This window comes from Lacerta agilis, chromosome 8 (assembly GCF_009819535.1).
Source record: "Lacerta agilis isolate rLacAgi1 chromosome 8, rLacAgi1.pri, whole genome shotgun sequence".
NCBI lineage: Eukaryota > Metazoa > Chordata > Lepidosauria > Squamata > Lacertidae > Lacerta > Lacerta agilis.
Window position 1 is genome coordinate 46,609,961 of NC_046319.1, and position 25,476 is coordinate 46,635,436.

General features: G+C 43.1%; 1 protein-coding gene across 1 annotated transcript in view; it reads right to left on the minus strand.

Annotated features, from left to right (window-relative positions):
• The window catches only part of PKD1L2 (polycystin 1 like 2), a 54,081-nt gene extending 30,152 nt beyond the window's left edge, over positions 1-23,929 (minus strand). The window contains exons 1-16 of the mRNA XM_033157197.1: positions 23,156-23,929; positions 21,880-22,044; positions 20,706-20,891; positions 20,335-20,445; positions 20,004-20,151; positions 18,690-18,919; positions 17,625-18,029; positions 16,612-16,710; positions 10,201-10,250; positions 8,754-8,871; positions 8,181-8,388; positions 7,565-7,685; positions 6,425-6,566; positions 5,113-5,313; positions 3,970-4,115; positions 2,385-2,579 (exon numbers count right to left, since the gene is read on the minus strand). Of these exons, the coding sequence (XP_033013088.1) occupies positions 2,385-2,579; positions 3,970-4,115; positions 5,113-5,313; positions 6,425-6,566; positions 7,565-7,685; positions 8,181-8,388; positions 8,754-8,871; positions 10,201-10,250; positions 16,612-16,710; positions 17,625-18,029; positions 18,690-18,919; positions 20,004-20,151; positions 20,335-20,445; positions 20,706-20,891; positions 21,880-22,044; positions 23,156-23,459 (2,829 nt within the window). The 5' untranslated portion in view covers positions 23,460-23,929. The remainder of the gene's footprint in view (positions 1-2,384; positions 2,580-3,969; positions 4,116-5,112; positions 5,314-6,424; positions 6,567-7,564; positions 7,686-8,180; positions 8,389-8,753; positions 8,872-10,200; positions 10,251-16,611; positions 16,711-17,624; positions 18,030-18,689; positions 18,920-20,003; positions 20,152-20,334; positions 20,446-20,705; positions 20,892-21,879; positions 22,045-23,155) is intronic.
• Positions 23,930-25,476: the final 1,547 nt, after the last annotated feature.

Sequence of the window (25,476 nt, forward strand, 5' to 3'; positions counted from 1 at the left end):
TAAAAATACACATATAGAATTTCCGGCTCCCAATGGTTTAACAATAGCAACAACCAAAAGTCTTTCTCTCCCACGCCCTTCACCTCCTCATTTGGGCTGCAGAAATCAAGAATGCTTGAGAAAGCAGGAATAGATTTGTGGGTAAAATAATTAGGATGCGAGCAGTTTTCTGCTCCCAAAAACAAATTCCTGAGTTCTGCATGTGCTCAAAGGCATCTTGCCTTGCAATTCTGTGTGCACCTTCTTGAGCCGATATTTTGCACTTGGCTTCAATTGGGGACCTCAGAGTGCCAATGGGAAAAAGTAGACCCATGCCAAGCTTAAAGTCTGCCTACCCCTGCTGTAAATTATAGGGTGGGAAGTGATTTTTATGTCTAATCTGAGTTGACATCCACTCTAATTAGAAATTCCCAGTTTACCTTCCAGTTGACTATATAAATAGAGGAATATATTAACTCCATGAGAGTGAAGGGAATTTATGAATGTGGAATAAATCCATTTACAATAACAAGAGTTCCTAGTGAGATGAACATGTAGCCTTTTTGATCATAAGTACCAGCTTCCCCGTGACTTTCAAAATGATCATTATTAATGCCAATTAAACAATTCTTTACACTTCTCTGGCTTCTTTTATTTGGACATCTAGAGGCATTTTGGCAGTGCCAGATAGGATTTGGTTCCCCAAAGAATACAAACCCTATTTGTGACAATTGGCTTCCAAACCCAAACTGGAACTGGGGGACAAGGCCATATCTGAGGGATATCCTGCTTATTAGCAAAGGACACATTAACAGGATGAGTTGTAATTTCGTTATTTCATACAAGATTATTGCAATGGTGTCTATGCGGGGACAACTTTGGAAATAGACCCCAAACTTCATTTTGTGCAAAATGCTGCTGGCATTTGAAGATCAGAGCATATAACTCCAGACTTATTCCACCTGCTGTAGTTTTCTATTTGTTTCCAGGATTAACATAAAGTGTGAGTATTGGCTTTAAAACTGAACAGCTTAGGGGGCAGGTTACCTTTCAGAACATGCCTGCTCCTTCATGAGCCTACCAGGTCTTGGAGATTGGCCTTGGAGACCTTGCTCTCTGTAGTGCCTGTATACGAGATCCTGTGTGCAGGCAAGAGAGAAGGAGCCTTCTCAGTGCTGGGGCTGGTGCAGATTTGCGGGACTCCATATTCCCACCTTTTAATGGGTGGTAAAGCTCCAGCAGTGATGTATGGAAGTGAGAGCTGGGCCATAAAGAAGGCTGATCGCCAAAGAATTGATGCTTTTGAATTATGGTGCTGGAGAAGACTCTTGAGAGTCCCACGAACTGCAAAAAGATCAGACTTATCCATCCTTAAAGAAATCAGCCCTGAGTGCTCAATGGAAGGACAGGTCCTGAAGTTGAGGCTCCAGTACTTTGGCCACCTCATGAGAAGAGAAGACTCCCTAGAAAAGACCCTGATGTTGGGAAAGATGGAGGCAGGGCCGGCGCGTCCATTTAGGCAAACTAGGCAATTGCCTAGGGCGCCAAAATGGAGGGGACGCTGGCCAGGCTTGGGCAGGACGGGCGAGCAGCAGCTTCTCCGCTACAGCGGAGAAACTGCTGCTTGCCTCTCCACCCCCCCCCCACCTCCCGCTAAAGCAGGCTTTGGCGGGGGGCGGGGGGCGCCAGAAGGTGGTTTGCCTAGGGCGCAATAAGCCCTAGCACCGGTCCTGGATGGAGGGCACAAGGAGAAGGGGACGACAGAGCATGAGATGGTTGGACAGTGTTCTCGAAGCGACTAGCATGAGTTTGGCCAAACTGCGAGAGGCAGTGAAAGATAGGTGTGCTTGGCGTGCTCTGGTCCATGGGGTCACGAAGAGTTGGACACAACTGAACGACTGAACAACAACAACAAAGCTCTTTTTATTCCAGCTAGCTTAAAATTAATGACCCACTTTTAAAATATATATATATATATTTATGAAAGTATTTATGTACCGCCATCTCATAAAATATCAGGGCAGTGTACAACAATATGTACACCATTAAAAACCTAACAAAGTAATCATTAGAATAACCCACTGGTCAAAAGCTTGTAAACAGCTAAAACAAATATTTCTTCCCTACCCAACTCTTAAAGCTGTTAGCTGAGTGGGGGTTTACATGGGGGGTCAGTGCCATTGGGCTAAATGTGCTGATGTCACAGAGGGTGTCGGCAGCCTTATGCCCCTACAGCTGAGAGGTAGGGGAAACACCTGTGGTCTGCCCAGGTCAAGCAATGACACCAGAAGATATTGATTCTACATTCCATGAGTAGCTTGTAGTAGCTAAACTATACAAATGCTGCTTACACACCAAAGGCTCTTGAGTAAAAATGGTTCCAGGAGGCAATATGTGCAGCTAACCTCTTTCCGTGTATCTGTCCGCAGAGATGAATTAACACTCTCTTCTTTTGTTTCTAGATTAAGGACAGAAGACACTGACTTGTACAGCTGGAACAGGGTCATGCTGTTGTTCTCGCCTTTGAGGATGGTGTTCGATTTTTCTGAAATAATGGCTTGCAAGGTCTGGTTTCCACTGCTTATGTCCTGATGTTGAACCTGATAAAGCAAGGAGAAAATGCACACAGTTGTTTATTCCATAACCACCAAGGACATTCTTGCTGCTGAATGCCAGAGTAGATGTGTTGTTATTCTTAGTTTTAGTCCCTCCTCTTAGCCCTTTGTGGCTAGAAAACAAATAGCAGATGCAGATGCTCAAGGTTCAGGTCAGGACCATGATATGCAGCAGAAGGCTTTAAGCCTTTTGGCTCACTATGGTCCTGATCCAAATCAGTTCTCCAACACCTGCAGTTTGCAATGAGAAGAAAGTTTTCAGATAGGGGCTTAGTATTTTAAATGGGTTGTTGACAACATGTTTCTATAATATAGAGGAGACACAGTAGGTGGAATTTTTCTTTCTGAGAAAAATCCACCTGCTGTGTCACCTCTACTTTCTTTACTTTTCTTTTCATCCCACTATCAAAATTGGTGGGATATTAGGAAGGATATTGGGAATATTGGGGGGGGGGGTGTTCAGGGGAACCAGATCAAGACCCTGAACTGTGTGGGTTCACCACCCTGGATTATCTGTTCTGTGGAGAAAAGACAACCACTCACTAGGCTGCACTTTCTGGAAACAATTGAAGACAGTTTTGTTTTGACAAGATATTCCAGCTGGATAAATGGTTGCAGGCCCAGGCGTCATTCTCCCCAGTTCGCTACCCCCAGAGAAATGAAAGATTATGCATTGAAACAGGCCACAACTTTATTTAATACAGATGAAAGAGGTTTGGCTTGGGCATGGGGCAAGTATATACTTCCTGCCTGCCTGCCAGAAGTGATGAAATGGTCAATCCACACAGGGGTTCCTAAGACTTACATCAAATAGGGACTGCTGTCTGGGGGAGAGTCGACAGTCCTAGGCCCCGGCTGGGCATGCGGACATGGCCACTCCCCCTGGATCCCTTTAAGGGGGATGCCCAGGTTTGGAGGGGGAGGAAGAGACTACAACCTCTCCTCCATCCCAGATTGATATTGCCCCAATGCCCAACCAAGTTGTGATGATTGCTATGAGGTGGGCAAAACCAGCAGGCTGGTGACAATTTGCCTGGTGGACAAATTCCTACCCAGCCCCAGAATACAGCAACCAACTTAGCCACCCTCTCCTCCCATCAGGACAGGAGGCCAATCCTTGGATTCCTTGGGGGAGACTCTGCCATCCAGCAACACCACGAGGGTGAGTGGACTTGCCTTGAGTGTCTATTTTGTATGGCGTCAGTTTTGTTTTAAATGTATTTACTTGTGTGTGTGTGTGTGTGTGTTTAACTGTGTTTATTGAACATCACCTTAAGATGACTGTATAGAATGTGGTGGTGGTGATGATGATGATGATATAGATAGATAGCAAAGTTTAGCCACAGACAGCAGAAGCAAGTGAAGTCACACCTACCATGGCAGTGGCATTGGTATAAACGGTGTCACCATAACTGTTGCTCACACCAATGTTAATCCATAAAAGAAAGTTATCGTCTTCTTCTCCAAGTGGAAGGTAAACTGAGGGTAGGACAGGCTCCTGTCCGCAGTGTAGAAGAGAATCTGAAGGAGAGAGGGAGATTGGTTCATGTGACAGAGTGGGACACCAATTTTTCCATGACTCAGTTTGACAGCAGCAGCAGGCCATTTCTTGATCCATGTTAGACTTGGATTGCAATGGCCAGATGCACATTTATTTGTCATTTGTCATTTTCTATCTATATCCAATGGTTCTAACACAGGGTGGGGTGGGAAGCCTGTGGCCTTACTGTTGTTGCTGGACTACAATGCCCTACAACTGAGGAGGGAGAAGGAAATTTCTCAGTTTCGGTTTCTCATTTTTCCAGTCTTAAGTTCAGTTCCCCACATTTCCACATCAGCTTGTGATTTGTTTTTTTTTTTTTAATTCACCAAGAAAATTCATTTTAGTGTGAATTTCTCCAAATACACACATTTCTTATGCAATTTTGCGAAACAATTGCCCCTGATATGACCCATTTCTGTATGTTATTTTCAGCACTGCACATTTGAGTAGTAGCTTAGCTACTACAAGCTACTCGTGGACTGTAGAACCTGACCACTTAGCATAAGGGTGGGGAACCACAGACCCAGCATCCAAATGTGGCCCTCCAAGCTTCTCTATTTGGCCCTCGAGACTCCCTCTAGGCTACACCCCTTTCCTAGGACATGTTTTCCCCTGGCCCTGCTCTGCACCCTCTAGGATACTTTTGCCAGGCTGGGATGTGTCATTGAATTGTGAATGTTTATTTTATTTTATATTACTTATTTATTTCAGTGTGTGTGTGTGTGTGTGTGTGTGTGTGCCTGTTGCTTACCTGGATGGATGCCCAGAATGTGCCTTTTACTGGAATGTAACCTACTGTATAAAAGTAAGAAGCACCCTTTTTGCTACACCACTTCTGCCTCTAACCCCACTAAACACTGACATGCCATGTCTATGAGAGAATACAGCTACAGAGGTGCCTCCAGTCAGAACATGTGGACCAGAACCAACCTTAGACAAACAGTGAATGCAAGCAGCCACCCCCCTGACTCTTACTTGTCTCCAGGTAGAAGCAGTATGTGAGTGAGGAGCTGTCAGCTGGAAGGCACTGATCCACCAGACAGGGAGAGTGGCAGGAGATGGAGAAGCTGGTGAGCACTGATCCTTGAGCAGGAGATACAGTACATACTGGGGCTACAGGTGGAGGCACAGTGCTCACGGTATAGGTGTCTTCACCATATTTGTCCTCACTCATTGCTGGCAAATTTAGAAAGAAAACAAGTCAAAAGTGAGTTTGCTATGCTTTGCATACTGTTGAGACATAAAAGGAGCACTTGGCTTTTTGGATTAATACTACTTATACATTTTGCTGCACTGCAGCAACACCTGTGTGGTCATGCAGTGGCCATGCTTCACCCAGCCTCCCCCCCCCAAAAAAAAAACCCAATCACACCTTAAGTGCCAGCATTTGTATATAGGCTCCCATCCGTGTCAGCTAGCAGCCATTTTAGAACCCCCAAAAATGCATTACCTGGCAACACCTAGACACCCCCCAGCAACCATTCCAAATGTTCCCACAGGTCCGAAAAAGGTTGGAGTCCTGGAAGAGTTTGTTTCAATGCCCATCGTAGGTGTCATCCTGCAGGGCTTTGAAATATTTGCCGTTCTTTGTGCCAGGGAAAACTCTGAACTGCCCATTTGTTGTTGCTGCTATAATGCTGTTAATAATATGCTAATCTTCTACCGGAAGGTGTCTTGGAAACTTAAATTGGTTAAAAATGTAGCGGCCGTAGTACTGGCGGGGTTCTGTTTAGTTCTTGCATAATCCCTGTTTTAAAACAGCTGCTTTGGTTGCCGGTTCATTTCCAGGCTCAGTTCAATGAATTAACAGGTTTAAGGTTTAAAACCTTAAATGATTCAGGCCCCCAAAACCTGAAAGACCACCTCCTTCCCTATAGGTTGGCAGAGGAGACCCTCTTGGTTGTTCCACCACCCTCAGAAGTTCAGTGGGTAGGCCATTCCTTGTGGCAGCACCTGAATTGTGGAACCCCCTCCACAGAACGCTGAAGCACACCTCTTTTCTCTTGTTTTTGACACCTGAGATATACCCACCTTGTTTCTGTGATCTCTGTGTTCTAAACTGTTTTTAACATTGTTTTTTCAATTGTTGTAAACTGCCCTGGGGTCTTAGAGTGAAGGGCAGGTAATTAATAATAAAAATAATAATACTCAGTAGTACTTAGAGCAGCTTACAGGTAGAAAACAAACAACGATCAATAGCATGCAGCATTAAAACTACCAGTTGGTAGCAAACAATTACTATTAAAGCCATAGTAAATGCAGATTATCCAAATTCTGGCTCTCCCACCTGTTACTTTTATTCGAAAAGCTTCTCCCTGGGTTTGTAAGAAAGAGCTGTTCAGCAGCAACATCGGTGTGCCACTCTGAAGCAAAGTGAGGGAGCTTTGTGGGAAAGCATTAAAGCTACAGATTGGTGGAAGAGGATTGGGCTGGTGAGGGGAATGAACCACAAGGGGAAGAGAGAGAGAAAGCAGAAGAAACATGGATTAAAACAGGTATTTGTGGTCACCTTTCTACTATGTCTAGTTCTCAAACAACAAGTTCTCACCTAGCTCTCAGACAGCTGCATTAATCTCTCCCCTATCCCTTTTAAAAGGATAGCCAGCTTTTGATAGTCTTGCCTTCTATCTCTAAGGGCACATCCAGACTGCGGTTAATTTCAGGTCATCTAGCCTCCTCACAGAAAAATCAAAATCTGATTTTTAAAATTTTTATTAAATAGATATCTTGCCCGGGGCAGCAAACCCATCAATGATACAGTATTTTTTTAAATATATATATTTAAAAACAATTAAAAGCAAAAGCAATGTAAAAACAAAAAGCACAATAAAAACATTAAACAAATTTAAAAACAGATGTAACTATATCATGTGTCTGGATAGGCCTGCTAAAAGAAAAAATGGTCATTAAATAGCCAATGTCATCTAATCTTCCTGCAAACAAATCAAGATAAACACTCAATAAGCAGGTTGTCTGCTGCTGGTTATTTAGCGAACATCCTTCTGATTTGTTTGTGGAAAGGTTAGATGATGTTATGTCAAAGCAAGTGTCATCTCACACACAGGATGGATCTGTCCATTTCCATTCTCTCAGTTTTTCATTTTTTACAGTCTTAAAATCTGTTCCCCACATTTCTGTAGCCATTTGTAGATTTCTTTGTAAATAATTCTCCTGAAAATTCATTAGCGTTTCAATGCAAATTTATTCAAATAAACACATTTTTAATGAAGTTTTGCAAGTAATTTTTCCTAATATATCGAGTTTTTGTAAACATTGTTTTGTTGGGGAACTGCATCATAAAATTCAAATAAGTATAAATTTTGAAGCATGGCTGTGTTTTGTTTTTCATGCGGTTTCAGAAAGTGCAAATTTCGTTGATTCAACTTTTGTATGTGTACAGAATTTGTGACGTGGGCAACAGGCTCACCTTTCTGTGGAACGTATAATCTAAGTACCACTTGTACAGCGTAGCCTTTGAGTCTGTCCCCACAGATGCTAGGAGCGTCACGTCTTCAGTAACATTCACTGGTTTGCAGTTCATTTTGCAGCTAGGAGGAATGCAGGACATGCAGTTAGCAAGCTCAAGGAACAAGCTAAGGTGGGCAAACTGTGTTTGCTTACCAAATGAGCTCTGTGCTTTTGGGTGGAATGATATAATCAATGCTGTGCATCTGTGATACTCAGAACCGGGATTCTCGAATGTCTTCCTGCTGAAGACATCTACTGTTGCCTAGTTGGCTTCCCCAAGCACACCTGACCTGTCAGTGTGGCATTTTGCCATCCTTCACCCTCTCCATGCATCTAAGAAAAGAGCCTGGCTGCTGGATCAGGCCAGTGGCCCATCTAGTCCAGCATCCTGTTCTCACGGTGGCCAGCCAGATGCCCTAATGGGAAGCCTGCAAGTAGGACCTGAGCACAATGGCACTCTAGTCAGTTGAGATTCCCAGCAAGTGGAAATCAGGAGCAAACTGCAGAAGTATGAAGCTTGCACCTGACACTGTCAGAACCTCAGAGCGCAAGGAAATAAATAAAGTGCAGCACACCTGATTTGCAGGCTCAGATCCTTCTTTGCTGTAATGTAGAGGCATTGCTCATCCTGTTTTTCTTCTTTCTCTGGGCTTTTGACTGTAACTTTCACTGTCACTGCAGAGCTGGGAGGAGGTAAGCAGGCCGGTGGGATCCGGATCTCTCTTTGGTCCGTGAGGATGGAATGCTCTTGCACACATTGGTCCCATTCAGGCCAGCAGTAACCTTCAAAGACAATTTTCAGCTGAATCATTTGAGAGAACCCAGTGTTGTATTTTTATATTGGACACTTTACCCCCATATATGCATTTTAGTGCACATTGTTTGGCTGGAGAACCGCATTGCAAAATTCAGAAGTGTCAGAACGTCAAAGGGTGACTGTGTTTTGGTGCTCATACTAAAATATGTGAATTGGGTAGGTTCACCATTAAATGTGAACTGAATCAAAAGGATCTCTCAGCCCGAAACTCGGATAACAAACCAAACACATCAGCTCACTTAGAACATGAGGACGATTTCATATTCTTTTGAATGGAGCATTCTGGTCACAATTGTAAAGGGGAGAAGGCAGTGAAACACCACATACATACCGCAAGACCAGGTGTAGGTAGAATTAGTGCTGTCATCAGGCCAGCCAAGAATGATTGTTGTGAAGAGGCTGGCATGGCGGCTAGGCTTAATGTACATCTTGTTTTTCCCTTTGTCATCCTAAACCAGAAATGACGGAGAAAAGTAATTGTCAGAGCAGTTGCATCTTCCATGTGCAAGCAGACACAGTAAAGAGGTAACCATAATGAACAAGGGGTTGGAGCAACTCCCCTATGAGGAAAGCCCTCACAATATGTGGAACCTTTTAGTTGGGGGGGGGGGGAGAGAGTAAGAAATGGCATGATAAACGTGTGCAAAATTATGCTTGGTGTGAATAAGATGGAAGGTACCTTAATCTGGGGCTATCCAGTTAATCCGATTGGCAGGGGATTCAGGACAGACAAAAAGAAGTCCTTCTTCACTCAGCACATAGTTGAAGCATGGAATTCGCTCCCAGGAGAAGTGATGGCCACCAATCTGGGTGCCTTTAAAAAGGGGGTTGGACAAGTTCGTGGAGGATAAATCTATCAGTGGCTACTAGCCAAGATGGCTGTATGCTACCACCACTGTTGGAGGTAGCCTGCCTCTGAATTCCAGCTGCTGTTTGCGAGCTTTCCAGAGGCAGCTGGTTGCCCACTGTGGGAACACGATGCTGGGCTAGATGGTCTGATCCAGAAGGGTCTTATTCTTAGGTGTGTTGCATTTTGGGACAGGTTTTCCTTGGTTTAAGTATCTCTCGCCTCCTTGATGCCTGGTGAGAACCTTCCCATTTTAAAATCTTGTCATGATATAAGCCATTATCAGTCCCACACTGCAGACAGGGAATGAAGGATGGAAGAATGGACATTCCCAAGGCTCCATAGTGACTTCACAGACATGCAGGAATTTTTTAGGCATATATTTTCTTTTATTAACTGGTTTTGTTGGTTGGTTGGTTGGTTGGTTTTGTCTTTGATGCCACCCTAATAGTTTTGCCGAAGCACAGCCAAACATAAAATGTAGGCTTCAATACTAACCCCACTTACTTGGGAGTAAGTCCCATTGAGTTCAGAAGGACTTACCTCAGAGTAAGCATAGTTAGGATTGTAGCCTCAATAAATACAGTGCCTTATACTCAACATTGGTCCTACTCCAAGTAGACCCACTGAAATTAATGGACACGACTAATTTAGGTTTATTCATGTCACTGGATCTACTCTGAATACAACTTGCTTGGATACAACCCAACAACAGCGCAATCAAATGCATGCTTTCTTAAAGGTAAATCCCGCTTCATTCAGTGGGGATTACCCTCAGGCAAGAGGGCATAAGGTATCATCTTGAATAAATCCAGTGTCTTAACCATGTCATCACATTACAAAGAAAGAAAAGCCGTACATTAATCCCTGTGAAATATTTTCAAAAGGTTTTTTTCAGTTATTTTCATTCTTTCTTTTAATAGATACTCACAACTCTTTTTTCACCATTTACACTGGACTGTTCTTTGTCCTCAAGGGGATCTGTTGAACACAAAGAATAAATCAGAAGGCTTCAATAGCACCTGCAAATGCCATACTGACCTTTTCTGTATAAATCAAGGTTATTTTTCCAGGTCTGTGTGAAAGTTACAGAGCAATTGGTAGAAATTGCTCCCCGAAGCATCACAGTATATAAGGATTCAGTTTGTTCATGGGAATGAGGGAGACAGACTTCATTTATCAGGCCTCATGCTCCTCATCTGGTCCCATGTCTCCATTATATGGAATCTATACACAGCCAAATGCAGAGGGGGAGGGGCAACCCTTTTCAACCAGTGTGTTGAGGGTGGGCCCCACCATAAGGCTTGGGGTGGAAACCTTTTCCAGCCTGGTGGCTACATTACCTTGTTAGGAACCTTCTGGAGTCCACACACCGATGTAATGTATGTGTGTGCAAGAAGCAGGGGTGGGGGGTGGAGAGAGAGAGAGAGAGAGAGAGAGAGAGAGAGAGAGAGAGAATGGGAACATTGGGAGTGTCAAATCAAACCAGAAGTGAAACCACGGATGGTTCCACAGGGATATGTTACCAACTGTGGGAGTACTTGTTTGTTTCCCTTGTCCTCTGATTATCGTACTTTTCCGTGTATAAGACTAGGTTTTTTTTTTACTTTACATCAAGGTTAAAAATCTGGGGGCGTCTTATACACAGATAGTCTTAAGACAATCATAATCTTTGGGATTTAGTGTCAGGAGTATAACGTATTCCTGGACACCGCAGAGTTAGACGCAGACTTTCTGGAAGCTTCTGGCTGTTGTGAAATTGACTAGACAGCTCAACGCAGGAACTCAGCAACTCACTGGATAACTATATACAGTATTTATTGATTGAAGCAACTAGCATCCATAAGTTACTATTTACAGACTTTACAAAATAAAAGAAACAAAACATAAAATCTTTTCCTCTCTCTGTCTCTCTCTCTCATCAACCTAACGCCACACACCAGCACCTACCACACCCTCTCAGAGAAAGCTGAGTTCTTTAAGTACTCCACTGACCAATCACAGGTGCTTGCTAATGGTCAGAGAGAGAGCAATCTGGGCTTTCTGCCAACTACTAATTGCTTATAGATAACAGCTGCATTTCCTTTCTGCAGTAGGTCACTGAAATCTCTAACACCCCCTCACAGCTGTTTATCGTAGCAATTAACTCCTGTGCATATACAGAGTTCTTTTAACTCACTTCATCAAGCAAACCCAAACTTTTACACATTTGTTTGTTCTTCACTTTGTTCAATGGCTTTGTTAACACATCTGCAACATTCTGATCACTTGGTACATAGATACATGAAATTAAATTGTTCTGTACACTGCATCTTACATTTTGATATTTCACTGACACATGTTTTGAACGTGACTTAAAACTTTCAGTATTACTCAAGGCAATGCACGCTTGATTATCAATGCAAACTTGTATTGGCTTTTCACAGTTTACATTCAGATCTGTTAACAATTGCTTGAAATACGTCAATTCAGAACATAACGCACTTAACGACGCGAATTCTGATTCTGTCGAAGAAACACTCACTATACTCTGTTTTCTTGACTTCCAGCCAATTAAAGCCCCTCCAAACATAATGACCAAACCTGTAACAGATTTCCTATCCGGTAAATTTCCCCAGTCACTATCTGAATAACAATGTAACAGTTCATCTCCTGCAGAACTAAGTTTTAACACATGGCCAATTGTTTGTTTCAAATACCTTAGCAAAAATTTCACTGCTTTCCAGGCATTAAGCGATGGCTTTGATACCTGCCTGCTAAGTATTCCCACTGTGTAACTTATATCAGGTCTTGACCATTGACTCAGAAACATTAAACTTCCAATTGCTGACTGATATAACTCAGGATGTTCAAACATAGGACTTTCATCTGTGTGAAGTGATTTAATGAATCCTAGTTCCATAGGAATAGCAGATCCTTTACAGTCTTGCATGTTATATGTTGCCAGAAGCTGTTTAATTTTGCTCTGCTGACTGATTAAACAACTCCCATCCTTTGCCCAGCACACTTCCAGACCTAGATAAGACTTAATTGAACCAAGATCTTTCACTTTAAACCTTTTGGATAGTTGTGCAGCAAATGCTTTAGTTTGTTTGTCTGACTTACTCATGTGTAATAAGTCATCAACATACACAAGGCAATACTCTTGTTTGTCACCAGTCCCACGCACGTAGACACAGTTATCAGCTACACTTTGTCGAAATTGGAATGAAATTAAAGCTGCATGTAAACATTTATTCCAAGATCTCGCGGCCTGCCGAAGACCATAAAGAGCTTTATTGAGTTTTAACACTCCGTTACCCGTCTCATACCCGGGTGGCTCAGCAAGATAAATGTCTTCATTCAAAGGTGCATGTAAATATGCGGTTTGTACGTCAAAATGGTTGACTTTAAGCTTTCGCTTCGCTGCTATGGCTAGCAGTAACCTGACACTCTCACTTTTAGCTGTAGGTGCAAAGGTTTCATCAAAGTCTAAACCAGGCTTTTGAGAAAAACCTTGCGCTACTAAGCGAGCCTTGTATTTGTATCCTCCTGTGACCAAAGGTTTAAGTTTGTACACCCACTTGCACCCAATCACCTTCACTCCCTTAGGTGTTGCCACAGGTGTAAACACCTCATGCTCATTAAGAGATGCCATTTCTTCATTCATGGCTTGTCTCCACAAATCTGCCTGTTGTTGTGGCAATGCTAAAACTTCTTGGAAACTTTGAGGCTCTATCGTTACATTACATACACTGCCTGTGCTGGAACAATAACGATTCGGAGGCACTCCTTTGTTTTCTCGCTGTGACCTCCTAGGAGTAAAAGTTTCCTCTGTTTCATTTTCCCCCTCAGACGTTCGCCCCCCCTTGCTGTTGCTTAGGAACAGGCGATGACTGATCTGACTCTTGCTTTGGAGATAATGACTCAGCACTTTTCTCCCCCACAGTTTCTGAACTCTGAGTCTCTTTTTCACTGTTAAACCTTTGGGAATCAAACCAAACCTCTGTGTTTGCATGCAATTTCTCCCAGCCAGCGTGCTCACAAAACTTGGCATTTCTAGATATCACAATTCCATTAGTACCTTCAGCAAATCTGTAACCCTTTGAAAACTCTTGGTAGCCTACAAAAATTAATTGCTTAGATTTAGGCTCCCCTTTCTTTCTCATTTGCTTTGGAATCTGTACCCACGCTTTAGAACCAAAAACATGTAGATGATCTATCTTAGGTTTCTTACCAAACAATTTGAAATAAGGAGTAGTACCAATAGTCTGATGGAACAGCCTATTCTGAATATAACACGAAGTTAATATACTTTCAGCCCAATATGACATAGGTAACCCAGCATCCTCAAGCATTGAATGCATCATGTCCTGTAATGATCTATTTTTGCGTTCCGCCACACCATTTTCCTGTGGACAAAAAACATTACTTTTCCGATGCCCAATACCATGTTTCTGCAACCAATCTCTGAAAGCATTAGACATGAATTCACCTCCACGATCGCTCTGAATTCTTTTCACTTTAACAGAAAAAAACCTCTCCACTGATGCTACCCAGCTTTTGAATTTGGTAAATACATCTCCCTTGTGTTTCATGGGATAGGCCCAAGAAAAACGTGTTGCATCGTCCACAATTGTTAGAGAAAAACGTGCTCCACCCCTGCTTACAGCAAAAGGACCAATTACATCCAAATGAACAAGCTGTAGTGGTGAGTCACTTACTCTATCACTTCTGGGAAATGGAACTCTGCAAATTTTGACTTTCTTACATACATTGCAGTCCAAATACTTATTGCAACTCTCTAGCTTACATCCATCAGCTAACTCAGGCATTTTCAAAACACTTTTCCAACCAGCATGGCCTAGCTTCCTATGCAGTAAATGTAAACAGTTGTTATGCATAGCTTTGTTGTTTAACACAGGTTGAGAATTACTGACCACTGCTGCAACTGAAGAACCAGCTTTAAGTTTAAACAAACCACCTTCTGGCTTAGCAGTGCCAAGAACCTCACCATTCTTTTTAATAATACAGCTGTTGTTTTCAAAATGAACTTTAAACCCAGCTTTAAGCAAACAATCAACTGACATTAAATTGCTTCTTAGTGATGGTACATACAGCACATTCTCCAGGCACTCACGCAGACAAGGAACATATACAGAACCCCCTGAATGTACCTCAGAAGTTCTCCCATCAGCTAAAGCTACCTGACTGCTTTGCGTTTGGCCCTTAGAAACAAAAACTTTCTCTGAATTTACTATGTGCCGAGAAGCTCCTGAATCTACCACCCAGACAGTCTGTTTCTCATCAGCACACTTAACCACGGCAGTCACAAGTTGCGCTGACTTGGTGCGTTTGAAGAATTTCTTCTGTCTTTGCTGCTGCTCCTGACGCTGCTGCTGCTCCTGTCGCTGCTGCTGCTTGGCCGCCTCTGGACACCATTTTCTCAAATGCCGCGTTGACCCACAGCGATAGCACCGACGCACAGCATACGCGGACTCTTCACCAGACGCCGGACACGGACGTTGTTGTTGCTTCCCTTCTGGAACGCTGCTTGCATTCTTTACAAGCCGACCGCTTGCCGAAGCCTCTGAAATTAACGACCTGTCCTCCCGCTTCTGCCATTCTTCCAGCAAACGCCCAGTTACGTAATTAACAGTCAAATCTTCTTCTTTCATCGCTTCAAATGTCATGACTAGATTGTCCCAGCTTTCAGGAAGAGAGCTCAAAATTATAGACACTTTCTCCTGCTGGTCTAATACACAGTCTCTTTCTTGAAGCGCTACAAATTTCATCTGCAAACTGTGCAAATGATCTTGCATTGTAACTCCAGGCTGCAACATTGCTTTATACAACGCCTTGCGAAGAAACAGTTTGGAACCTGCTGTCTCACGCACATGAAGGTCTTTCAACGCCTTCCACACGCCTTTTGCCGACTTAATCCCTCTCACATGCGATAACTGAGAGTCTTCCAGCCCCAAGACTATGGTGGCCCTTGCTCTTTGGTCTCTGTCCTGATCTTCATCATCAGGCTTTGCAGGTGGCTTATTTACTGCCTGCCAGAGATGGTCCCTCTGTAACACAGCCTGCATACGCTCAGACCAAAGCAAGTAGTTGTGGTCATTCAGACGCTCAAACGCCATCTGAAACGGTTGAGAAGCCATCTGAGAGCAATGTTTCCTAACAACCCAGGAACCAGCTACTCACAGCTTCCGAGAGAGAACACAGGAATCCACAGCATCCAGCAATGACACGCTGCAGCTGTTGTCTGTCTTTTGCAGTTCCACGCGTCCACAGCTTCACCAGCTTCAGCCAATCACCAGCCACAGTCTGAAAGCTGGGCCCATAACCTCTTAAGACAATCATAATCTTTGGGATTTAGTGTCAGGAGTATAACGTATTCCTGGACACCGCAGAGTTAGACGCAGACTTTCTGGAAGCTTCTGGCTGTTGTGAAATTGACTAGACAGCTCAACGCAGGAACTCAGCAACTCACTGGATAACTATATACAGTATTTATTGATTGAAGCAACTAGCATCCATAAGTTACTATTTACAGACTTTACAAAATAAAAGAAACAAAACATAAAATCTTTTCCTCTCTCTGTCTCTCTCTCTCATCAACCTAACGCCACACACCAGCACCTACCACACCCTCTCAGAGAAAGCTGAGTTCTTTAAGTACTCCACTGACCAATCACAGGTGCTTGCTAATGGTCAGAGAGAGAGCAATCTGGGCTTTCTGCCAACTACTAATTGCTTATAGATAACAGCTGCATTTCCTTTCTGCAGTAGGTCACTGAAATCTCTAACAGATAGTGCATATGCCCATTTTCTAAATTTTGGGTCCCCAAAAAGTAGGGTGTGTCTTATACATGAGGGCATCTTATACACGGAAAAATACGGTATATACAGTGGTACCTCCGTTTAAGAACAGTCCTGTTTAAGAACAATTTGGTTTACAAACTCCGCAATACCGGAAATAGTGTCTTGGTTTGAGAACTTTGCCGCAGTCTAAGAATGGAATCCGAATGGTGAAAGGGCACCGGCGGCGGGAGGCCTTATTAGGAAAAGCGCGCCTCGGTTTAAGAATGGTTTTGGTTTAAGAATGGACTTCCGGAACCACTGTTCTTGTAATTAAAACAATAATAAAAAGGCAGCAGAAGTCTGTGGTACCCTCTCATCAAAAGGATACCAAATCCTGTAATGCTGTTCTTGTGATTTCTTACCACTTGGAAGTGGGAAGCACATAACAATAGGAATAAAATGCAAAGGAAAAGAAGATAGAAGTATAATTTAAAAATTATGATTGCTCTTCGTTCTATGAAGTCATCATTTGGCATAATCAAGAGCCTGCTATTACCTTCTTCGTGAGAACTGTTAGATGAGACGATTACAGTTCCTGCAACAGTGCTCATGTTCGAGAAGGCATTAACAGCAAACACTTTGACCTCGAAAGTACCTGGAAAGAAGACACGGGAAAAGGTAAATAAGGGCGAATAAGAAGCTGGGAACCAAAGATCCACTGATCCAGGCAGATTAAGAGGTAGAACGTCTATTGGTGCCAATCAGGGAAGTGTTGCGCCTTGTAAAAAGGGGGTGGCGACATGGCTTCATGTGGCGACATGGCTTCATGTGGCTTGATGGACAAAAAATGGAGCCAAAAATATCAGTCCCTTTCACCCATGATTTTATAGCACTTTGAGTGAACAGGGTGCTTGAATTTATGTGATATCTATATCTGTTATTTATTAATGTATCAATGTAGTCCTCTTGGCAGTGCACAACAATTTAGTAAAAAAATTAATGAATTAAAACAAAAATCAAATATCTCATCCCTTGGAACAGTGAAGCAAGGTGGGGGGGGCATACATCAGCGGTAGAACATCTGCTTTGCAAGCTGAGGGCTCCGATTTCAATCCCTGGCACCTCCGGGTAGGGCTGGGGAGACAATACTGTGCTAGAAGGACCAGTGGTCTGACTCATTATAAGGCAGCTTCCTGTGTAACATCTGGAGGGCCACAGGTTCTCCATTCATAAGATTGGGCTCTGGTCTCATCCAGCTGGGTTCTTCTTATCTTCCATCCCAAATACTGGTCATCTCACCAGTCTCAGGACCAGTCTCAGTTTTTGGGGTCCCCTTGTGCTAGATGCCCCCAGTGGGCCCAGTCCTCTTCCTTGCTGTTGCTCACTTGCTTTCCTTCAACCACACAGAGGGAAAGGGGATGGGAGCTCCTCCTTCTCACCCCCATGTGTTGTATGTATGGTACATTGCAAATTCCCCCTTCCCTTCTCTCTTTCTCTCTCATTTTTTCATACATTTAAAAGAAGACTCGTCTAGCTCAATTACATGTTTGTGCTTTTGTGTGGAAGTACCTTCAGACTTCACTGGGATTCTGTAGGTCTCGGCTTCTCCTTCGGTGAAGTCCTTCAAGTGGGAAAAGGTCTCATTCAGCCCGGTCACCTCAAACCTCAGTTCTTCAGGAGACCCATGACGTACAGAGACTTTTATCTCCAGATCTTCTCCTAAAACCACAGAGTTGGAGCTTAATATGGCCTGAAGACCAGAGATTGGTTCAACTAAATGAACCGTCAGGATTTCTGAAACGTCTGCTTCTGTGGTGTTGCTGGACGCAACTATTTCAAGATGATGTACACCAGGACCAATCAGCCGTTGGGATACGCTATCCAGAGTGAGATTGTGAGGAGCAATTCCCTCCTTCACCCTGGACTCCATCAGAGTTTTGTTATCAGCCAGCACGGTATAGGTCACTCCACTACCTGAAAAGGAAAAATGGTTTCCAAAATGTGGTGTAAATTATATCTCGTTTCGCATCCTTTTGCAAAACATTTAAAACATTTATTTTATGTACTGTACTAAATACAGTACTGTATCAATTTATTTACTGTAATACTATAGCAATGTGGTTTGTTTACTTATTTGACACCATCCATGTGCATGGCATTACGAAAAAATCAAATATAAAAATAATAAAAACGATTAAAAAGAAACCAGAGGCAGATGTCAAACACAGCAGCACTGAAACAAGCAAAAAAACAATCCATCAAATTTACAGTTTTAAATGACAGAAATCAGCTACAACATGCATTTGGGAATAAAACTTTTTTCTACACCTGTCTAAAATGGGAACTCAGTTGACCTTAACTGGTTGGAGAACCACATTTCAAAATTTGGAAAAGTGTGAATTTCAAAGGAAGACTGTGCTTTGGGACGTGTATGGTTTAAGAAAGTCTAAATTACATGGATTTGCCTTCAAATGCAAACTAAATTGAATTTCTCCCTAGGCATGAAAGGTGTTTTGTTTTTAAAAAAGGACAGTTCCAGCAGAAATCTCTCCTATGTGCTCTGAAAGTACATTGTTCAAACTACTATTGATCTGCAAAAGAATATATAAACGAAAACAAAGTGATGGCTCTGACCTCCGTTAAGTTCCACTTGAATCCATAACACCTCTTCATAAAGAGTCCTGCAATGTGAAGTGTTCCCTACTTCATACTTGCTGAAGCACCCGGTCACCAAAAGCTCATCCATTTTGTCTTGCACGGTGATCAGTTTCTGAGCTGTGACATGCCACTCGCTGGTTGTGCACTCCACAAAGATAGTGAATTCGCCAGGAGATGTGAAACGATGGGTCACATTGCTAGACAGGCTTGAGGTGCGTAAAGGAACATGTTAGAAGCAGAACAAGCCAAACCTGCAACAAAATGCTGCAGCGTGAGTGCTCCTGTTTAGGATTTTAGTCAAGCAGCAACCACACCCTGGTTCTAGGACAATCCATTCCATTCTCCAACCATGCTCATATATGCATTTTTCAAGTTAAAATTGCATCTTTCTTGTAGCACTTAAAGCATTCATTTCATTCTTCTGCTGTGGCATTGGAAAGCCTTGTTCTCTCTTCTACCTAGAACAGTGTTTTTCAATCTGTGAGCCAGGGGCCAACCAGGGACCCTCAGTCCACTTTCAGGTGGGCCTCAGTGCTGCAGCCTGCCCACTCTGTCCTGCTTGTGCTGAAGCCTTTTGGCTGAACTGATGCCAGCACCCCACCTGGCACATGCAGAATGCAGGCATAGAGACATGAGATATAGCATGCTGTAGCATGCAAAGCTAGAGGGGAAGGGAAGGAATGAAAGAGAAGAAATGGATGACAGACAAGCAGAGCAGCCATAGAAGTGTGAGAGAAGGAAAGGGAAGAGTGGGAAGGAGGGAGGTGAATGGGACAGGCAGACCAAGGCAGAGGAAAAGGAGAGCTGTTTGGAGATGCTACTGCGCCTTCTGGCCCCTCCACTTCACACTCACACCCCAGCCATCCTTCTTTCCAGCCCCTTCACTTTATACCCTTCTGATGTTCCAGGGGCTGCATGCTGGTGGTGGCGGCCGTGGCCAGAAGCAAATGTGGGCGGAGCAATGGAAGGGACTCTTACTTTATACAGCCATGCAAAAGCAAGATGTCTCAACAAACATACACCGTTCCATTTGCATCCGGGCAAGGAAGATGCAGTCTGACAGCTCAAAGACACATCCCAGTCAGAGGTAAGGTCTGGGGTGATGGGGAGAGTCTCCAGAACCAGCTGGGTAGTCCTTAAGGGATTCAGTCCCCAAGCATGAGGTTCTGCTCTCCTGATTTGGGGCATCACTGACAACTTGGAAGGTGTCTTCCATCATCACCGTCATCAAATAAGAAAACAACAAAACCTTCACTTCCTCATCGCCCGGCTGCAAAAACCTAGACTTACGTTGGAGGGTAGTATGGGTCAATAGTGTTTCCGTCTCCGGTGCTAATGATGCAGGAGAGATTGCCAGAATAAGGAGAGAGTAACCACTTCACTGATATGGTGATGTTTTCAAAGATAAAGCTTTCCTCTGTCACAGCCAGTCGCAAGCCTGTAAAACAGTGCACAGAATAATAGCACCTCTCTGCATCCTTGGAGAGGTCATGCGTGTGAACTTGCCTTGTACCGAATCAGGCTGCGCTGGTCCATCTAGGTGCAAGTTGGTCACTGGAAGATGCTTCCCAACCTGCCGGTGGTACCTGTGGGTGTGGGTGGAGAAAGTGCTGCTGCTTACCTTCCATGCAGTGGTATTGAACAGATAGGTAGCTTCCCAAACTTGGACAAGGATCTCCAAAGAAGGTCCCATCAGCTGCCACCTGGCATGCTTGGAGTCCATGGCACTGCCCTGCAAGGTTTGATGCAATAGTATGTCATTTTCGCTAATATAATGATTTTCAATGTACACTTTACCACAATGTATGCATTTTATATGCATTACTTGGCTAGAGAACAGGATTGCAAAACTTGGAGAAGTGTGGATTTTGAAGGTTGGCTGTGTTTCACTTAGCGCCATGTTTTGGGAAGTGCAAATCACATAGATTTGCCTTTAAATGCACACTGAATCAATTTTCTCCCCCATCTGTGTTCAAAACACGGAAGCCTTACCTGCAACTTCATCCTTTACACTTATCCAGCTACATTCCTCTTCGACATCAAACTGTAGGGGAGTCTCTAGCACGCAGAAGTGAGGTGTTTTTCGTCCATAGAAACTTTCTCCAATCTGAATTACTTCTCCTGAGCCACACTGCACTGTGGCATTGAAGTTGTCGCAGGCTATGCTGTGGCCTGATTCTGCGCGCACACACACACACAAGAAACACCATGAGTGTGTGGCATTGTTGGCTAAAGACACAGTCCACTTAAAAGCAAAGCCAGTACCATTAAAACATACATACATAGAACCATCATCATTAAAAACAAATATAAATTCAGTAAAACTTTTAAAATAGTGCTCTGTGGGATTGTGGAAATGTAAGCAGGTTGCTCCAAGCTGACCATTTAAAAAAATGCGTACAATCCTGGAGAAAAGCACACTAGCATTCTTTTCCCTCTTAACCCTTCCCTGCCCCAGACGACAAATCCCATGCCTTTACTTTTTCCAAAAAGTTGAGTGGGGATTTCATAGAGTTGAGAGCACTTCCAGAATGATCCTCTAGGTGGCATGAATAAGATTCAGAAAAGAACCTGGAGAGAAAATTCTAGCAACCAGAGTGAGACCTGCAACCACGAGTGAGACCTGCAACAAGATGTTGCAGTATAAAATGTTCCTGTTCAGGGTACAAACCTTCGGCAGGATGCCTCATCCCACATCCCCTGCAGCCCCTGATTTGGGTGAGGGGTTCTTCAGAAATCATCCAAGGTTCTGTGGCCACTGACCAAGCTCACTGAATGGGACTCCATCCTTCTTTTGTGTTTCTCCAAGTCCCCAGGGCCACCTGAGCATGCTGAAATGGGCCTGTTTTGGCCCACTTTGAGTTCATTATTGCAGGAAATGAGAGCAAGGTATTGTGCACATACTGAAACTGCTAATAAACATATTTAAGGGAAATGGCACTAATCAAGCGAGCTATAAATATAAAGTACATTCTCAAATGCAAGGGTTAGGTTGCTTTACAGAAGACAGCCTTCTATTTTAAGTGTCCTATGTTGCACATATAATTATAAATAAGCATATGTGTTTTGCTGCAGATCTTGTGCAAATCTTGTTGTTTTTTTTTACTCTTTTGGGATGGTATGTAGTGTAAGTAGTTACCCTCAAGTTGAGTTCAGGATCTCTTACCAAACTCGCAAATAAAGTCAAACTCCTGGCTGCAGTTCTCTGTTACACCCCAGTCATAGCCGGCGTTTTTCAGGATATAGCCACATGACGACGAGAGAACGGAAGGCAGGTCTTGGTGCCACTTGCTGTAGGTGATATTCGAGGTATCTAGCCAAACCATGGACCCTGCACGGAAGGAAGCTGCAACATGAGTGCACATGCCCCGCCTACTTGAACAACTGGGATGAGTGAATCTGTCAATTTATGTTTCTCTCAGTTTCTCCTTTTTCCAGTCCTGAATTCAGTTTAGCACATTTCTGCACAATTGTGCAATTAAAAAAAAAAAAAAATCACGAAAATTTGTCAGCATTTCAGTGCACTTTTTCTAGCAAGCAATTTCCCTCAATATAATGCATTTTTGTATGTTATCTTCACTGTTATATGCATTTTTCTGAGGGGGGTTATTTTTCAACCATTAAAATCAGAAACTTGCCTTAAGAAAATAAGATGAAAGTGGTCTTTTGTATTTTCCATTAGTTAGATAAAATGGTCACATTTATGCTTATCTTAGGGATTCGGCTCAAATAGGACCATGTCGCCAGGACTCAGCTGGCTAATATCTCATCAGTAGTACAGTGGGGGGGGGGAAATCTTAGCATAATTTAATCCATTGACACCCAGCATGCTTGTTTATTACATTTATACTCCACCTTTCTTCCAAGGATCTCAAGATGGCAACATAAAGTTCTCCTCAGCCCTTATTTTATCCTCAAAACAAACCAGTGAGGAAGGCTAGGCTGAAAGGGTGTGACTGGCTGCCCCTAGGCAACCCAACAAGCTTCATGGCTGAACAGAGATAGGAACCAGAGTCTCCACAGTCTTGGTCTGGTACACTAACTAACCAAGGTGTAGCCAACCATGGTGCTCTCCAAATCATAAAATCATAGAATCTTAAGAGTTGGAAGGAACCCCAAGGGACATCTAGTCCAACCCTCTGCAGCCTGGCCAATGGCCAAGTGTCATGGGAGTGTAATCATCAACACCTGGAGAATCCCACATTGGCTACCCCTCTCTAACCTCTACACCGGGAGTGAGAAACTTATGGCCCTGAATATGTTGTCAGACTCCAAATCCCATCAGTCCCAGCCAGCATGGCCAATAGTTAGGGATTATGGGAGTTGTAGTCCAGCAACATCTTTAGGACCACAGGTTCCCCAACCCTGCACTGCACTATACTAACATGCCGTGTCATCCCCCGCTCAACATTTCACAAAGCAGGGATACTATTTTTTCCTACCTTCAGTAGTTTCATTGGAAGAAGAACTGTAGGTTATGCCGATCCACCATTCGTTGTCCTCAGAGATGTGCTCCTGCAAAAACATCTGTGTTTCTTCATTTTCAATAAAGACCAGGTGGCCCCCTCCTCTCTCACACCAGCTCTGGGCACTAGTGAAAGTGCGCTGGAGCCTCACAAACTCATAGCATGAGCTATTGAAAGCCACCTGGTATTTTGAACATGGTATGCCCTCCACGAGGGAGAAATCCTCTGCAGTAGAACCGACGACAAGAGGGATGACGAGGCTTATGATGAGGAGCTTCATGTTCGATTCAGCAGCTTACCAAGTCCTCTTTTGGGACGGATGCAGCCCACCACTCTTTTTGACCTTGTCTGCAGATATTTGGGGTGTCATTCTACTCTGGCATATGCTTTTCTCGCCTCAACCTTCCCTTCCCTGGACAATACTAGCAATGGCTATGCGGAGTAGCTTGCTCCCAATAAACAAAGGTTACTGCACAGGGGAAAACATTTTTTCTTAATGCCAAGATGTGCCAATGGATATGAGACAGGCCATTGTACAATTGCTCAAATAAAGACGGTGTACACAGTGGGCTTTAATTTATAGCCTTTCATGTGAGTAGAGAAGATTACTTTGATATATACACCCACTGAACATATGGCAACCAAAGATAAAGGACCCTGTAAAAGAAGCTATTGTACCTTAGCAGCTGGGCATTCAACCTCAAAATAACCATTTAGAAACTCAGAAAGCTGGTGCACCATAATAATCAGCCAGAAATTCTGTATCTGCAATGCAACATTGGAGTTGTGTTTTTCCATTCAGTGTGTGAACCAGGGCATACACTAGAGAAGGGTGCATCCATCCATGTTGGTTTCTTGTTTTTTTCTCAATTAATTTCAGTTTTCCACATTTCCACATTGGTTTACAATTTTATTTATTTTGAAGACCTCATGAAAATTCATCAGCATTTCAGTGCGAATTTCTCATGAAATACACATTTTTATATGCAATTTTGCCTAATATTTTCTGTGCTATTTTCACTATCAATGCTTATGCACACTTCACCCCAGTATATGCATTTTTGTACATATTACCTGGGTGAAGACCTGAACAGAAAAATTCAGAGAAGTGTGAATTTTGAGAGACGGCTGCAATAAGCTTATTCTGCAGGCTTTGCTTGATGGACTGGGGGAAAGACAATTTCCTCCCCTGATACCAGTTATAAATGTGGTAGAGATGTATTGGCCAGTGCCCATGAAATTACCAGCACCAGTGCAGAACTAGACAGTCCATGAAATGCATAAGGAGAGGGATAACATTCAGTTGTCAATCCAACATTCAACTTGTGTATGTGGGGGGGGGGTTGTTTTGTTTTGTTTTGTTTTGTTTTGTTTAAAAAAAACTTTGCTTTTGAATAGTTTTGTGACATTGGGGCAGAGGGAACAACACTAACTAATGCAGAAATTTGATCAAGTGAACCTCAGAATAGAAAATGAGGAACTGGGAGGAACTGAAATTGGCAGATTTGTCAGTTCCTACTTGGTTGCAAGTACTTACCTACTTAGAAAAGGATGCTTTGATTACCAATAATTGGTTTAAAAAAAAAAAAAAATTCCCCCCAAAAGATGGACTCACACTGTTACAGAAAATATATCATGCTATATGGCTTTCAGCCTCTGACATACTGGTACTGACAAGTATTTACAAGAAATACTCTGACCTTGCCTCAATAACTAGCCTGGTGGTTGTTATGCTTTTTACCAGACCTGTCATCCTAACAGAACAAGCTTCTGTGATGCTAAGCTCTCATAATGTCTTTATAGCTGTGCTGCTCCTAACCAGTTTCTCAGCTGGCAACTTAGGTGGGACTGCTAAATGCTTGATCAGCCTTCTGTGATTATCATAATACTATGTCTGCTGAGGGATGGAATCAAGGCTTGCTGCAGACACCCCAGAGTCTAGCTCTGCAGAAGCCTAAATCTACCCTAATTGAGCTTGCATGGGTACATCCACTGTTAGTCATGCTTCCCTTCCCTTCTCTAGCTTTCCGAAATTTAGAATATACGGTCACTGGAGCACTGAAAATGAGGGAAGAGGCAGAATGGTGGCCATTAGTCAGTGCTGCCATTTTTTTGGTAGCAAATCCTATTTTCCTCTCAGAATATCCAGGAATGACAAAATGTCCAAGATATTCTGGAAAAATAAAATGATGGCTCCTGGGAGTCAACAACTAAAATAAGCTTTCCATACCCAAAGGATTCATAACTGAGATCCTTTTTCATATTACATATGTCTCTATCCTTTCAAGAAATCACCC